This window comes from Mytilus galloprovincialis, chromosome 3 (genome assembly GCF_965363235.1).
Source record: "Mytilus galloprovincialis chromosome 3, xbMytGall1.hap1.1, whole genome shotgun sequence".
NCBI lineage: Eukaryota > Metazoa > Mollusca > Bivalvia > Mytilida > Mytilidae > Mytilus > Mytilus galloprovincialis.
Window position 1 is genome coordinate 28,208,239 of NC_134840.1, and position 18,795 is coordinate 28,227,033.

General features: G+C 31.3%; 1 protein-coding gene across 3 annotated transcripts; it reads left to right on the forward strand.

The window, feature by feature from the left end:
* The first annotated feature begins 17 nt into the window (after positions 1–17).
* On the forward strand, positions 18–18,337 carry LOC143067610 (uncharacterized). 3 transcript variants are annotated; one of them, XM_076240983.1, is made up of 11 exons: positions 18–118; positions 3,062–3,944; positions 5,406–5,522; positions 6,075–6,137; positions 7,283–7,365; positions 11,636–11,728; positions 12,726–13,120; positions 13,771–13,803; positions 14,483–14,715; positions 17,066–17,152; positions 17,192–18,337. In XM_076240983.1, exons 2-11 carry the CDS (start codon positions 3,078–3,080, stop codon positions 17,969–17,971), a joined length of 2,751 nt encoding a protein of 916 aa, XP_076097098.1. In that variant the 5' UTR covers positions 18–118; positions 3,062–3,077; the 3' UTR covers positions 17,972–18,337. The 3 variants fall into 3 exon arrangements, with proteins under 3 accessions (XP_076097098.1, XP_076097096.1, XP_076097097.1); XM_076240981.1 differs by having other exon boundaries at positions 17,066–18,337; XM_076240982.1 differs by lacking the exon at positions 13,771–13,803 and having other exon boundaries at positions 17,066–18,337.
* Positions 18,338–18,795: the final 458 nt, after the last annotated feature.

The window sequence follows — 18,795 nt, forward strand, 5'->3', positions numbered from 1 at the left end:
TTGTTTAAAAAAATGTAAATAAAAACAAAATGAGGCTATTAACTGCGGACACCGGAAGTAAGGAGAAATAAACAAACTGGAAGACCTCGTGGGAAGCAGCTTACCAGGAGACCGAGCAGTAATAAGAATTTCGTTTATTTTCAATGCATTTATGTTTTGTAGAATCCGTTTCTTTCAATATAACTTCTGAACAAATTGATTTAGCTTATTGTCATAGTTTTATTATTAATATTATGTTAGAATTTCTCAGACGTTACTGAACCAGTTCGACCGTAAGGCAGCAACCATTTGATTTTCTGGGGGGGCTATGGTTTTTTTTTTGGAAAAAAAAGTTTGTTTCCACTTTTTGGAGAAAAAAATAATTTGTTTTTGATTCTGAGAAAAAAAAAATGTTTGTTTCACCCTCAGCTGCCACTATATGCAATGCTAAAATTGAAAGAAAAAAAATGTTTTCGACTTGTCGCAAAAAAAAATGTTTGTACAGAAAAAAAACCATAGCCCCCCCCCCCAGAAAATCAAATGGTTGCTGCCTAAGTCGTTTCGGCCACACTGCAAGTTCGGCCATATACGATACACTATTTCATCTACATAATCAAAATATTCAAAAACTTAAGATTCATGTGAACCCTTCGGCTAAAATGACTGCATTTTCACCTCAAAATTTACTATTTACAGACAAACCTGTGCATCTGGAAATGTTTCAAGGCATACATTGCTCGTCCCATATCAAAAAGTGGATATTTGCCCACCCAAAATAGATGTGCTGCTTTGTCGCTTCTGGTGCCGAATGAGGGCCTTGGAATTATTTAAATCAGGCATCAATCTGTTCATTTTTCATTTATCTCTTCATTTATATATATCAAAGTTTCACCTACATTTGTACTTGCCAACCTTTATTTTTACATATTTTAACAGTTTTCACAGAGACCCATCGATTTCTGCATGTTGACTTTCATTAAAGATTATCACGTGACCACTTATACAAGTAAAAAAAATTTGGCTTAGTTATGTCCCTTAGGCATTCAGAATTTTTTACTTGTATAAGTAAAAAAATCATCCTTTCTTCTTTTCTTGAATCTTAAGATTTCTTTGCTCTAATAGAATTTTAAATTGTGTACCCTTTACAGATGTCTTTAATAATCATTTAAGTGTAATTTCATGGACAATGAAAATCCCATTTGGCAGTTATCTTCATAACACTGCTCATTTACAAGCCCCAAAGGAGCAATTTTTGACTGCCTTGCGCAAATATACAAGATCTTTGCTCAATCAGTTTCGTTGATGAATTAATGAGATGAAACATTGAACTTTAATGAAAAAATTTGAGCAAACCTGGGAAAAATCATTAAAGGCATGATTTTACATCTCAAAACTTGAGGATTTTTGTGGGATTGTAAGAAAAATTTACTTATACAAGTAAATTTTTTAGAAAATAAAGGGGAGATTATTCAAACATTATTTATTTACTTATATGTGTATATATTTTTTTTTACTTCTTCAAGTAAATAAAATACACTTGTACAAGTAGTACCCCTGACTGACAGATTTAGGAATTTTTTGACAAACATAAGCACTTGCTTTTTTTTTTAAATTAAGCAAGCTTGTTATGCACATTGTCGTAATTTCTGCTTCTTGCTATGTTGTTGTATAGTTATAAAGCCAGCAAAACTAGTAAATACACAGGGTAATAAATAAATATGGCCGTCAAATCTGTTGTCTGTTCTCTCATCATTGGTAGCGTGAATAAATAATCAATAGTAAAAATGATACGTTTATTAAACTTCGATATATTTCCATACATGTTCAATATTCTAACATCAATATAATATTAGCAAACGGGGCGAAGCTACATAAATAGTATTTTTCTTGACAGTCTTGTATTTTCGTACGGGTCAAACGGGATATCTAATAAATTTTACAATGACAAATAGTTTTAGGGTAAATAAATGCAAGGCATACAGCTATCTGTGCTGCTTCTTACCTCTAAACTATAACCCTTACTCATAATATCAACTGCGAGGCATACAGCTAAATGCGCTGCTTTTTACCTCTAGGAACCCCCCGGGATAAGCCTTGCTGCAAGCCAAATGTAAACACAGCAAAGACTGACGAACGTGACGTTGCACTGGTATTTATTTGAAATTCCCAGAAGTAAATATTCTAAGCAGGAAGAAAAACATAACGTCAAACACTGACATACAATATACGAGTCATCAACTCAAAATGCTTATAATAGTACACTTTTATGAATAAACAAATCTAGACATATTAATTCTTCCAGTTCAGAGCTCTCAAATGAACATTTTTGGATTCACGCTTAAAATATTGACCCAACAGTAACGTTCTGAACAATACATGACAAAGTTGCGGCATATATGACGTTATTGATACATCTAATAACATAAAGTAAAACGTACGTTCATTACTCATTCAATATGCTAAATTCTAGAAATAACTTCTAACTAACTCTCTTAATACAATAATAACAATATTTTTTTACTTGGAAATAACCAATATACACATTTACAACACACATCAAAAGAAGAGAAAATAAAATCCTTTAAATAAATTGGAGATTTCCTTGGACTCTAATTTCCATCAGATGTAATATCATAAAATGTGGCTGGAACATATTCTCTTTTTGAAAACCATGTGCACATGTTACCTAAAACCCAAATGAAGTAGCAAGGGGGCAAGTCTTGTTCAAGGCATTATCAATTAGCAGTGGTGTATCCAGGAATTTTGAAATGGTGCAGCTATAATTCTATCCAGGTTACTCCTGCTTCCTACACCCTTAAAAACTGAATGTCACGAAATAGCCCAAAAGTGACGTTTAAAATGGTTTTAAATTTGGTGTTATTACACAATCAATTTATCAACAAATATTCAATCATAAATGCAAATTATTCTAAATCTTGAAAACAAATCACCTGAGAAAATAAGGTAGTTTACAGTACAAAATGTACATGTATAGAAAAAAATCTTTCAACCTCTTTATAAAGGAATGATAGTAACATTTTTTTTAAATGTGTAAGTGTATATATTAATTTATTCATTACAGGTTTTGACTTAGAACTATGGCTAATAATTCCTATTTTGGACAAGTGCCCCAGCAGTCAAATCAGAACTATACATATCAGCCTTGGGGTAGTGGGACTGCATCTCAGCAACCGTCTCCAAATTTTTCTGGCAACAGTAACCAACAGCCGTATCAGCAGTATGGAAATAATTTTCAAAGAGGCAATAGTAATGATGGAAACTGGTATCCAGGAAATAGCTATGGACCAAACCAACCACAGAATATGAATCAAAGAGGAAATTATTATCAAAACAGAGCACACAGTTCAAATAATAATTTAAATCCATCTATTGGTCCAAATTTTGATAATACACCACCTTCTTCCAATTACAATTATGGACAGCAGAATTGGTCAGATTCTGATTATGGAAATGAGTATAAATTTTACAGTGGTGGAAGTATAAATACATATGGAAGTAGTGATAGTTATTCCCCTCAAAATACAAATTTCTCTGGTAATAAAAGGGGGACTTTCAATGAGAGACCAAACCAGACGATGATGGGAAACAACAATCAGAATCCATTTATGAGAAATAACCCAAATTCAGTTGGCAGTGGTAAACAAAATCCATTTATAAGAAATAACCCAAATTCAGTTGGCAGTGGAAAACAAAATCCATATACGAACAATAACTCAAATCAATTTGGAAAGAACAATATAAATCAATTTAATAACCAAAATAGCCATCAACATAATCCATTTGGAAACATTAATCCTAACCAGCATGATCAGTTTGGATATGGGAATACAAATCATTTTGAAAATAAAAATCATCAATTTGGAACTAAAAATGGAAACAGTCATAAGAAAAATCCCAAACAGATGCATAAAAAGCAACAGAAACAGAAAAAGAAAATGAAGAAGGCAAGTTTTTTGTAGCTATAACATTTAAGGTTTAGGCAAGTTTAGCTATAACATTTATTCAAGGTTAGGCAAGTTTAGCTATAACATTCAAGGTTTAGGCAAGTTTAGCTATAACATTCAAGGTTTAGGAAAATTTAGCTATAACATTCAAGGTTAATAGGCAAGTTTAGCTATAACATTCAAGGTTTAGGCAAGTTTAGCTACAACATTCAAGGTTGCTACTGATTCTTATGTGAATAACTGATTCAGAAAAGCTATTTTTTTAACAATGAATAAATATGTTACAATGGTTGGGTTAATATAATATTCATGTTGGCTGTGATAAGTTCAAAATTTCATTTTAAACATTATTTGATTGCATGTAACACAATTTGAGAACCAAAGCTGCAAGTACCACATTGTCACATCTGTCATATTAAACATTATTTGATTGCATGTAACACAAATAGAGAAACAAAGCTGCAAGTACGGTGACCCAGTCTGCACCAAAAACTTTTTCAACTATTAGTCTGAAGACAATAATCTGACATTTTTCTTATTGGTCCAAACAAAGTTTTGCAAAAACTTACTAGTCTGAAAGAAATTTTACTAGTCTGGGGCATCAGACTAGTGGCTAACCTTGCAGACAGAGTACCTAATTGTCACATCTGTTATATTAAACATTATTTGATTGCATGTAACACAATATAGAGAACCAAAGCTGCAAGTACCACACTGTCACATCTGTTATATTAAACATTATTTGATTGCATGTAACACAAATCATTTCAAATAGAGAACCAAAGCTGCAAGTACCACATTGTCACATCTGTTATATTAAACATTATTTGATTGCATGTAACACAAATAGAGAAACAAAGCTGCAAGTACGGTGACCCAGTCTGCACCAAAAACTTTTTCAACTATTAGTCTGAAGACAATATTCTGACATTTTTCTTATTGGTCCAAACAAAGTTTTGCAAAAACTTACTAGTCTGAAAGAAATTTTACTAGTCTGGGGCATCAGACTAGTGGCTAACCTTGCAGACAGAGTACCTAATTGTCACATCTGTTATATTAAACATTATTTGATTGCATGTAACACAAATCATTTCAAATAGAGAACCAAAGCTGCAAGTACCGCACTGTCACATTTATTAGATAAATATTTAATTACAGTTTATATGATTATCTATGTATACCTTCTTAGAGGTTCAAAAAATGTATGTCATCTTTATGAATTGTTATCCATTTAGTCATCAGTTAGAGTTTGCTCACCATCAACATGATTATTACAGTATTTTCATTTGTAGTTCCCACGATATTTTGGTTTTTTTTCAATCTTTATAATTTATTATTTATAATTTGTTGGAATCATGGGAGAAAATTACAGTATCTTCATCAGTAGATCTTACAATATTCTATTTTTATCTATTTTAATTTTTGCAATAATTAATTAATTGATTATTTTATAATTTGTAGGATGATGAAGTTATCAAAAAAGATAATCCAGAAGCCAACAAATATTACTGTGATACATGTGACAGGGGATTCAGTCAGGAATGTCAATACACTGAACATTGTGGCTTTCATAAAAAGGTATAACTGATAAAATTAGTGTAGAAGGTCCTGTAACAAGAAAATATTATTAATGATTAAATTTCAAATGATTTGACATGAATATTTATGACGATAATACATGCAGTTTATTTCGTCCATATAACCTCTGATAAACATAAGCAGTGATATTGTTGTCTTTTTCTTTTCTTTTTTTTTGGGGGGGGGGGGGGATGCATAATTTTTATTGAAATTTGGATGTTTGATTATTTATTTTTAACACATCTCCAATTTACTGCTGACTCTTCCTGTCCATTTTGCAGATATTTTGATTGTAAGGCATTTTCAACCTGGAACAAGTTTTTGTTGACTTGGCTGGGCTCATATACATGTAATCCTTATTTGGCAAAAAGAGGCAATCTAAATTCATTCAGATTTGCCACCTTAGAAATTAGTATTGTATTATACAAATAGCTTGAACAACCCTCAATAAGTAAAATAATTATTCTTTTCTTATTTATCATTTCATGGTCATGATGTTTATTTAATTGTAGTGTCTAGTTTAATTACAGCTTTAATGTTTAATTATTTCAGTGTTCCTATACTGGATGTTCCTTTGTAGCTGCTCCAAAACTTGTAAACCTACATGTTCAGATGGTAAGTAGCTTGTGTACTTGTGTACTGTCTTTCATTATATATGTACACTGTTCCTCTTACAGAGCCATCTGTCTTTCCATATAGTAAGTACATAATAGAATAGAGAATGAAAACGGGGTATGTGTCAAACAACCGGACCAAAGCCACTTATGAGTTTTCAATTCAGCGAGAGTAGTCTAATGTAATGAATCACTATGACAATCAGTATAATTTAAATCACTAAAACATACCAGCACCAAAGCAAGAGATGTTATTCCAAATCCAGCTCAGGAAACTTTAATGATTTCAGTCTTTGTCTGCTTTAAAATGTCGACACAACATAAAGACATTAATTTAGTATACGAAAGAAATGTATAAAAAATACAAAAAATGTGATAGCTTTTGATCAATTTTTATCACAAAAGGGACCAAGTTAAAGCATTTATACTACTGTACATTTATATTTGGCATGATAAGTTGATGAAGGATATAAGTTAACAATTGTTAAGTTTTCTTCTTAAGTCAGTTTTAAGGGAACTTCTTTTGCGTTCTGATAGGTCAACAATATTTTCTATAAAGTTGCATTACAATCAGTTTGATGACTGTTTCAAGACCCTGCCCCTAGGTCATGGTCCAGTGTCTGAATTAATTAGTACATGTAATTTCAAATATAAGTTTTCAGCTCAAGAGAGTTTGAAGGGAAATAATTGTGATAGATCAATTATATTTTCTATTAAGTTGCAACACTATCAGTAAATAAGATTTTTAATATTATTTCGAGGTCCTACCCTGTGGCCTGTGAATCATGATTCAGGGACTTTTAATTAATTAGTAATTTTCAATGTTGAGTTTTCTTCTTAAGATAGTTTGATAGGCTCTACTTTTGATAGACAATGATATTTTCTATAAAGTTGCATAACTTTCAATCTTTCTCTGTGTGTCATAATCCAGCAAATTTTAATTAATTTAGCAATTTTGCTGTCCATCAGATTGTTTTTTCCTGAATTTTCAACAGAAAGTTACACATCTTACTGTGTCAACAATTTATTAAGAAAACAGGTGTATAAAGTAAACTTCATTGTTTACCAACACTGTAAAATATGAAACCATGCAAAGAACTATTCTGTATACAATACTGTATGACACAGATATTTGTAATTTTCCAGCAACATAAAAGTGGACTAGCTAAGAAGATTTGGAGTGTTGAATCACAGGATGATATAGAAAAATGGAAAGAAGAGCGCAGACTGTAAGAAAAATATGGGTGGAGTATGGGAGGATAGACATTAACGTTAAAATCTTATAACAGTAAAAAAAATCATTGAAAAAAGCTATAGATTTGTTAGAAACCCCTTAAAAGGCAAAAATATATGGGAAACAATTTTAAATGCTCTATATAATGTGTGATACAAGTTAAATCAAAGGCTGTAAATGTTGACTGCATCCTGAAATATTAGAAAAGAGTATCAGTTGTCAGTAAAACCAGTAGAACAACCAATTTCTTGTCATCTATTAAGTAGCTAGTTTAATGTTATGTGATACTTTTTATACAACAGAAAATTTTTAAAAAAAAATGGTCGTATATTGGTATCACGTCGTCGTAGTCAGCATTGTCCAAAGATGGTGATTTCTGGATAATAACTTTAATAGTATAAGTAAATAGAAATCATTAAAATTTTAACACATGGTTTATAACCACTAAAGGAAGGTTGAGATTGATTTTAAGGGTTTTGTTCCTAACAGTTTAGGAATAAGGGGGCCAAAAGGGTATACAGTAGACTCCACCTAATCAGATATCGGTTAATCGAATATATCGGCTATTGTAATATTATTTCAAAACACCGAACCATTCCCTATACATTTCAGTCAAAATACATCGGATAATCGAATATCGGTTATTAGAATATATCGGCTAATTGGATAGGAATATTCATGGGAAATGTGTGAAAACCATGTAAAATCGAATATTTTGAAATAATTTCATATTTTATTTGACAGGAAATGAAGCCGGAAGTTACGCCATTACGAAGTTTAAGAAAACTTCAGTACAGAAATGTTTCATTTTATTAATAAAAACCATCTTTCATAGTCAAATAAAACATATTTTTTCTTCTTGTCTTGTTTATTTTATGAATTTTATATTATATTCTGCCCAAGATGTGTTTGTTATGTGTTTATCCAAATGTGATCGTTATCATTTACTTCACAATGACACGACAGAAATGATAAACTGTGCGTGATGTTCATCAATGTTTATTAAATATGAATGAAATGTACCTCTTTCTCAACAATTTATTAAAATATATATAGAAGTCCCGTGTAAAAACAAGGAATCGTGTGTCAATAGCATGTCTTGTACACACGTACGCCATTTTCCTAATTTACATAATATTCAGCATTTTATTTTGAACCACGACAGATAAGATAGAAAAGCAAAATTAATTTTACTCATCTTGATGCCCAATTTTATAATCATAATTTAAACATAGTTGTATTACTTGAAATTGGAAATGGGTTTCATAAATAAAAAACTGTAGAAAATTAGATCCTATTACAGTTATTAGAAGTTTATAGTCGGCATGAATTCGTAGCTATTAATAGAATTTACCTGTGGCCTACTTCCGAGAATTCATAGCTATTTTTAGCTTTTACCTGTTTTAACACACAAATGAAACAAATCACGCAAAAACAACAAGTCAAATTATTTAAATGGTACATATTTTATTCAGATAATCTACACATAATTAATAAATAATAATTTTAATAATCAATAGACTGACAGATAAACAAAATACATTATTATCAACTGATCGATCTGTTACTCAATCAACCGAATTATCCGAACTTGTACCTGAAAAAAACAATGAGATTAGTGACAAATTTCCATTAATAAAGCAGCTATAATAGCTTTTTGTATCTTAGGGTTGTGACTGTCAATTTTGAAAAAAAAACTTGGAGGAATATACGTTCATCGGCTAATTGAATATATCGGACAATCGGATATTTTTAGCTGACATTTTGGGTATCCGATTGGCCGGAGTCTACTATACAATTAAACTTTGTTTGATTTCATCAAAAATTGAATTATTGGATTCTTTGATCAGAGCTCCAGATAAGCTGCGTATTTGCGTGATCACACAATAAAAATAATAAAAAACCCAATGCAATTGCCAATTGCAGGGTTCAATAACCCAATTATTTCAAAGGAAAACCCAATTATATACCCAAACCATGAGTTCTCAACCCTTTAATTGGCTACTGTTTGTGTTATTTATCCTTATCTGTTTACAGTCGTCGCGTAAATCTGTTTATGATATTTATAATTGGAAATTTCCTTTCGTTCTAAAAATAGATCTCTGCATCAAGTAGCTGAAATGGGTCCCTGTTGGAGTTTTCCGTTGCTCAATAGGTACACTTGTTTTTGAAAACATTTCGGTCTTCTCTGCGTTTATCCAATTAGCGTGTGTCATTTAGTCATATTTTTTCAAACTCCGAAACAGTGGTGACGTTGCTTCGCTAAACTTAAGTCAACGTAGCGTAGTAAAGAGGACCTAACCGCTGTTTCAGAGTTTGATATTTTTTTTTTGCATTGCTCGAGATTTATCATAACATACATTGAATTAAAACGAAAGTGAATGTCCGGTAAAAATATTAAACAGAAGCATGTTTTCTGCTTCTTTTGAAAAGCTGAGGGAAAGTTATGATAACAAGACTCAGCCAGTGTTTTAGGAAGTGTCCATTGAAAGCACTGGCGTGTGTGCGTACCTTTTAACGAGAACATTGCTAATAAACACAGGGTTTCGTCAAAAACGAAATCAGTTGGAAAAAGTGAAAGGTCAAATCAATTATGACATGTTAAAGCATGAGAAACCAAAAGTTCTAATAAAAGACAACTAAACCCAGATTTATATAAATTGAATAAACCAAAATCATTCAAGTATAATTAGAGTTTATGTAGTATTTTTTTTCATTTTACGATTAATCAATGAATACACACACAGGCACTGGTCTCAGAATTTATTATATAAAGGTGTAAGACGAGTGCCTGTGAATACACATATCCTTTTTTGTGAGAAAATACAAAACTGGCAGAAGGTTTGGAACGGGACACAAATTAAACCTACAATTGCTCCTCAGTAAATAAACCAAATAAAACAGCTAGCAAATAACCCTAACCCTAACCCTAAACCAAATAAAACAGCTAAACAAAGAAAGAAACATATATAAGATGGAAAAAAATCTGGGGTTAATCTTCAATATTGTGTTGATGAAAAAACCCAATACATTCAGGAGCTTAGTGGTGAAAAACCCAATTTGATATTAACATGAGGGGTGAATTGGAATTGATAATGCAATTAAAAAACTTTTATCACCCAATTATATAAGAAAATGGTGGGTAAAAAACCCAATTTGTGAATTCTTATCTGGAGCTCTGTTGATATGTCGAATCTAACCATATATTTAAATTCTTAATTTTTGGTCCTGTTTTCAAATTGGTCAACACTAAGGTCTAAAATTTTGATTTTAACAAAAATTGAATTCTTGGGGTTCTTTGATATACTGAATCTGAACATGCACCTAGATTTTTGATTATGGGCCTAGTTTTCAAGTTAAACTTCGCTTGGTTACAACAAAAATTGACTATATATGGGGTTCTTTGATATGCTGAATATAACCATGTATATAGATTTTTGATATTTGGACCCCATTATCAAATTGGTCCACATTGAGGTCTAAAGGGTCCAAAATTGAGCTTTATTTGATTTCATCAAAAATGGATTTTTATTTTTTTTTATATATATATATATGCTGAATCTAACCATGTATTTGGCTTTTGGATATTGGACCATAAAAGGTAAATGTCCAATTTAAAATTTTTAAGTTCTAAGACCACTTCAATTCTGTGTCAGAAACCTATGCTGTGTCAACTATTCTGGGTTCAACCTCTGCAGTCGTATCAAGCTGCATCCTGTGGTGTATTTTATTGTGATCTGTCATTAATTTTTAATCATATTTATAAAGTGAAAACTGGTTATTGATTTGGGGATGTACAGCGGACAGGCAGGTGGCAGCCAAATGTTGTCCGTGCATTTACTCATGAACTGTTCAACAAAAGCTTTTAAATTTGAATATGTTGTAATGACAAAAAAATGGAGGTCTAGTTCAATAAATGTCTATTTTTACCTTTACCGCTCAGGAGTTTTTGTTCTTGAAAGATTGAAAAATGGCGTTTCCACTCGTGTCCATGCATTTACTCATGAACTGTTCAAACAAATCTTTTAAAACTTTAAAATGTTGTTACTGTTGACAAATGAAGGTCAAGTTTGATATTGATGATTGTAACTGTTACCATTTAGGAGTTTTGGTCCTTTTGATATTGATAAATGCCAAGACACAAATAAATGTTAAAAAATCCGGTTTACTGTCATTCTGACTGCTCTTGTTCAGTATAACAGAGATATGTAGTAAAATTAGGCTATTTTAGATAATTGTTATACACCGTGGTAAATTTATTTCAGGAAATTTCCAACAACTGTTAATATAGAAAAGAAGAAGGCTATTTTAGAGGAGAAGAAATCAAGAGGAGAGGTTTTAGAGACAAAATACTTTGGGTAACTATACTAGTTTCCTTTGACTGGTATTACTAATATTGGGTAACTATACTAGTTTCCTTTGACTGGTATTACTAATATTGGGTAACTATACTAGTTTCCTTTGACTGGTATTACTAATCATTTGCTAATATTGAATGATAACTAACAGGTGAAGTGTATAGGTACATTGATTACTTCATTTTGTTAGATGTTGTGTTCTCAAATAACCTTTCATGTCATTATATTATTTTTTTAATTGAATAAGCTTTTTTGTTGTGTATGTGAATGAAAATCTCAATGAGACAGCAACCATAAAAGACATCTTGATGAATTTATGAAATTTTCATATGAAATGATTGAGACCCTACTATTGGATATCCTTGTGCTTTATCACTGATATCTGGTTTAGTTAAACCAAAGACTGAAAATTGGTATTTGCTGCTTCTCTGCTTCATATAAGGATGCAGCAGTTACCAGTAATAGCATAACATTTCTTGTTGGAGACTGTAACTGTATGGATGCTGGTGGATCAATGTTAATCATACCACAAATCTTTATAAAGTTTGTAAAAAATATGGCCAAATGTGTCGGACTAGCACATACCAGTGTTCATATTCATATCAAATTAACTTGTTCTCTCCATGATGCATTTAATATCTGCCCTGATCTGTATGTAATGCTATACCACAACTCTAGAAGTTTAGGCTATATAAAAATCACTTTAATAGTTTGGCCATCTGTTTCTCCAAGTTTAATTTCATCTTTGTAAATTTATATCAAAATTAATCATGCAAGATATATCTCTTTGTCAACAGTTTATTAGTTATTATTTGTATCTTCTATTGTTGGAATTAGACATTTCTCTGAGAAATGATTATTCAAACCTTGAGTTCCAAATTGAATAACTGTTGTTTTATGCTCACCAATTTAAGATGTCCTGAGGCTATACACATTCAGTTGAAAGTTTAGATATTTGTCTATCTGTTACTTGAACCATTTACTTCTATACTTACAGGAAAATGAAAGGGAAGAACTTTAATGGACAACAAATTGATGGAGATGATGCCTGTCCTGGAGACAAGAATGTAAGAGGAAAGAGAAACAGAAGGATGAAGAAACCTATGATAGAGATGATGGGAGATGCTAAAGTACCAAAACTTGACCAGTCTGAAGGTCATGAAGGTCACACCTCTGACCAGTCAGAAAAAGATGTCGTAGATAAACCATTCATGACAGAAGAAATCAAGGCCATGATTAAACAAAGAAATACACTTCATTATAGAGCAAAAAGAACAGGGAACCAGGAAGATTGGAGTAAATACAGGATAATAAGAGCTCAATGCAGAAGATTGACCAGAATTGAGAAAGAACAACTTGGAATACCAACTCAAAGGATAAAAAGGGTTCTAGGTGATTTCCATTATCTCTGTTTTAAGACAAAATTATGAAGCATGAGTTCATTATAAAAATAAGTAGATGTGTTATGATTGCCAATGAAAACAACTTTTTAACAGAGATTTAGATGAAGTAGATGTAAGCAACTTTAGGTCACTGTACAGCCTTCAACAATGAACAAACACATACCCTATAGTAAGCTATAAAAGGTCCCAATAACCTAAATTTAAACCAAGAAAACCAATGTCCTGAGTTATGTACCAAACAATAAATAAAAATTGATATGACATACTGCAACCAACAACAAACATGCACTGATGTTAAATTATCATTTATTTTCTTTATGATATATAAAGATAGATTGAGGATGCCATGATGGTCTTTGCTCTACATTGATTCATATACTCTTCTATAGACATTTTTCTGGATAAACGAATCAATGAACCATTCAATTACAATTCTAGCATGGATTTTAGATTTAATAGAGTTCTGAAAACTGTTATGAAGATTGTTCTACCATAAGTTTTAAATAATGATCAATAGAGGTAACTTTAGATGAAGACATTTTTAAGAATTTTGATGTGCAAACAAATATTGGTGTTACAGAGTTCATTAAAGATTGGTTCCAGAGTGTGTTTAAAAATGTAAAAGTTTATTCTTTTCAGAGAAGTCTGAAGCTGGTAATGCAGAGGCTGATGGTATGTATATTACATGTTTAGAAAACATACTAGGGTCTATGGCTTATAAAGAAAATGTAAATGAGGGTATTGAAATATTTTAAAATGTCCAGCAAGAGAAAAATTAAAATCAATCAACATGATAGTTGTCTTTAACTGTTTATAGTGTTTTTGTCTCTGATATTGATCCCAATCACGCTTTTTGAGGGAAAGATGGCTGTAATTGTTTTGTTTTTTTAGTTATAGTATTGAATATTTTGCAAAATTAAGGGATTTAGGAAGCTTGAAGCCTATAGTTTTTAGATAGTCAGTATAAGAACAAAAATATCTTTACAAAACCATGTTTGATATCCCTTTTGGTGAAGAAGGCACTTGAGTTATATGTCCAACTGTCAAGGTCACAACTGTATTTGTAAGACATGGTTTGGTTTTGGACATAGTTTGGTTTTAGGATGATATCTATTGAATCATATGTCACACTGGCAATAAACTTAGCTAGAAAATGTCCTTGGTATAAAACCCTCAGTGTATTTTCAGTCTGACAGTAGATCAAGTGTTAAGATAGAAGTGAAACATAAAAAAAGAATTTTCAGTGAAAAAATCTTAAAAGCAATTGGGAATACCTTCACAATTTAGATAGTTTTTTTGCAATGCCTCATAAATTTCTTTCTTATATAAATATTTCTTAAATAATATACAGATAAAAGTGAAGCATCAGTGCCTGTTGAAGAAAAGACAACAGAAAGTGTGAACGGAGAGGTAAAATGTAGCATCTCAAAAGATGAAGAAGGCCTTGAAGAACAGGACAAAGAAAGTTGGGATTGGAAAAGAGGAAGAAAGAAATATCCTCAAAGAAGAAGATCAGATAAAGCCAATAAATTTGGATCAGATGTGAGGCCATCACTTAAAAGTACACCATCTTTGTTGGAAAAGGTAAATATAAGGAGTCATTTTCTTTCAGAATGATAAATAATTCTTATAGGAATCAACTTGAATAAAACCATGTTTCAATAAAATGTGCTTCAAGACACAATATAATGACATCTGTTTTTATTTACACCTATTAAAAAGCAAACTACAGTTTATTAAAACATTATTTGATAGTAATACTCTTATTTGAAATAAGGGGTTTTTCATACAATTTTCCATCTTAGATATTCCTAAAGGTTTTACACATAAATAAAGCCTTCATTTATTGGATTGAAATACAAGTACCAGAACACATCTTTAAAGGGGAATAAGCTGTAAAATTAATATTCACTAATTTGACTCAAATTCTCATATTTGAACATATACTAAAGCGTGTATCCAAATAATAATAAAATAAACAATTTACGATGCACAGACTCTATGATACTCTATGATATGTATCAGATTTCCTGTGTATTTTAGTCTAGATGCTATCTAACTAACATCAAGTGATCTTAACCCTAGTACTGCAGGATGTCGATATAGTGACGACCTGTATAACTTTACTCTACTGCCAGTCGTCGATATATTGATAACTTTTGGTAGTTTCATTCATTGCCGGTCTTTGCTTTATTGACTTTCTATACAAGGTAAAGGTTTCGAGTTCTAGCAAATCAAATCACGCCGCTATTCTTATTTTTAGTCAATATTACGTCAGAAGAAGGATTTCCCCGTAGAAAGATGTTTTCATTGGTTGCTTCCAGCATTCCATTCTAAAATTATTTTGGTGACAAAATTGACCCCGTAGTTTGTTTACATTTGAGTTTGAAACAATGGAAGTCGTCAGAGAAGTAGCGGACGGAGATGCGTTTTTATAGCAAGTAGACCCTGAAAATTGTGATTGTGTTAAAGAAATAATTCTTAATGATGATGTGTAATAAAGGATTTTTATGTTTTGATGAGGATGATCTAGAAAATGATGAAAAAATAGCGACGTTTAACAGGTGAAAACCTGGATACACGTGGTCTCCCTTTTGATGCTATAAAGACGTCAAAACTCTGCCGTTGGACAAAATCCAGTGATCCGATGATAGATTTCTTTAGTTTAATTATTGATTAAAATTTCATAAATAAATTAGTTGAAGAAACAAACCGATACACTATAACTTTTTTTCGTCGGAAAGGACAATAACATTGGAACCACACTCGTGGTTCATATTCAAATTACCAGGGTTGACATGAAGTCGTGTTTCACGAAATAATGAAAATATAATATTGAAACAGCTATTTGACATTTAAGTGCTAATTAAATAAGATAAACATATATGTTAATGATCAAATAAATAAAAACAAAATTTTTCTACTTTTATCTGATTTAACTAAATAATTTCATAGTCCACTGTCACTTATTTTACACTATGAAATTTTGCATTCAATTCTGCAAAACAAATACATTCAATGTTATTTTCTAAAATTTTCAGAAATTAAAGAAAATTAACAAAACAATAACATGGTGTAAAAGTGATAAATTTCTGGAAAACAACTCTGCACAGTGAGATGCAGAGGCTATTTAGCATCATGGCACTGCAGTGAACTGATAATCTATTTATAGCTGGCAGTACTAGGGTTAAGTTAACATATAAGAAAAGAATTTCCCACTTTAATCTGATCGGTAAAATAGGATACAAATCTTGTAAATTCTTGTAGAAAATAATATTTTTGTTGATAAATAATCCAGATAATGCATACTTAAAAGAATAGGGAATGAAATGGAATGGTGCGCTTGTGTGTAGTTGCTTTAAATGCATACATACAAGAATAATATATAAAGTGTCATCTATGTAATGGATTGGAATTACCCTGCAAGCTTATTAGACTTAATTTATTTTTATAGTCGGGGGAAACTCCTTCAAAAATTAATTTTGAACTTTTATATCTGTGTATCAATTTTTAAGAATTCAGGTATATTTTGGCCATACATAATACACACAAAATACATAACCAATATAGATATTAGTGGTATCAAAGTATGTGTTTCACTTCTTATAACATTATTTGCTCATGTACTCTTAAGGGTCAGTGAAAGCTACTACAAGTACTTCTCATAACCTTTGCAAAATCCTTTTTTCTCTGAAACAACTTTAATAAATCAGATGCAAGTATGTCAAGATGTAAAAATATACTAAATTTAGTTTTTGTATGTTAGAGTAAATATTTGTTTTGGGACATTTCATTAAAATGGAAATTTAGATGTTGATTGGAAGTTATTGCGAACATAGTTCTAGAGAAGAAGAAAATATATTGGTAATACTATCTTACATGACTTATGGAACTGTTTAATAATAATTAACTTTACTGTAAATTTCTCTTGTAGCTCCTTGCCAATGATATCCGACATGAAAGAAATGTCATATTACAGTGTGTTCATCATGTTGTTAAGAACAATTTCTTTGGTATTGGATACACATCATCCAAAGAGATAAATAAACAGTCATCATGTGACATGTCAGTCACCAATGAAATTAAAAGTCAGTCAGAGTGTGAGACAGGACCATCTGAAAATAAAGTTAGAAGGATAGATAACAATTGTGAATCTACTAGTGTAAAACATGTAATGCAATGTAGCAAAGACAATACCGCATCCAATGAAACAGCAGAACAGCCTAGTGATGAAGAAACGATAACCAATGAAAATACGACTGAGACCAGTAATAAAACAGTAACCAATGAAAATATTGCACAGTCTAATGACTATAATACAGTATCCAATGAAAAAACAGAGCTGCCTAGTGATGACAAAACAATATCCAATGGAAATACAAAAGAGACCAGTTATAATTCAGTAACCAATGGAATTATAGAACTTTCTAGTGAGGATAATACAGTATCCAATGAAAAAGCAGAGCAGCATAGTGATGAAAAAACATTATCCAATGGAAATACAGATGAGACCAGTTATAATTTAGTAACCAATGGAATTATAGAACTGTCTAGTGAGGATAATTCAGTATCCAATGAAAAAGCAGAGCTGCCTAGTGATGACAAAATAATATCCAATGGAAATACAGATGAGACCAGTGAAAATACATTAAACAATGAAATTATAGAACTGTCTAGTGACGACAATATGGAACAGTCTAGAGAAGAAAATATAGTATCCAACGAAAATGCAGAGCAGGCTTGTCAGAAAAAAGTATCTAACCGACAAAATTTTCCTGGAAATCCAGGAACAAGAATGTTACTACAAAATGTACATACATTTCTCAACCTAAATAAATAAGATTTATGTAAGATAGAATAACAAAAAAACAACTACAGTTGTACATGATGTTAAAATGTTTCTTCATTAAAGAAACATTCATAGAATGAAATGATCATTCCATCATTGACAAATGATTAAAGTAGCTTATGTCATTTTTGCAGATGTTTTATAATATTTTGTGAAATATAGCTCTTTGATGAACATTTTTGGATAAAATCTGGTCATTGTTAATATGAAACTATGTCAAATGTATGTCATGTATGTATGAGTTGACTATTATTCTAATGCTTCATTGAGGTTGCAAGTCTTTTCTTCACACTATATATGTGAGTTTGATAATAAGTGCTTTGACAACCATGTCAAATAAACAAAAATATGAGGCTGCATATTCTTTACTTATGTTTCATAAGAATCCAACAGACAACATATGCGAGGCATTTTAAAATTATTCTTTATATCCCAATAAAATACAACATTCATGGCTGCATGTACTTCCCATGACAAAGTCACAGCAATTTATAAGAAAACCAAACAAATAGCACGAAATAACTTGCAAGTTTATGGTTGTGTAGCATAAAAATAATGTTACGAGTCATCTACCTCACGAAGTCGAAAGGGGTCTTTAGGTTTGCACTCTATCCGTCTGTCTGTTTTTATCAGTCAGTCGGGAAATCAGTTTTCCACACTATTATACGACAAAATCTTGGGGTCATATATTGGTATCACCTTCTTGTCAGTTGAATGAATACATTTTGTTTCCTGACAATAACTTCAGTACAAGTAAATACAAATCTATGAAACTTAACCACAAGGTTTATAACCACACATGGATAGTTGGGATT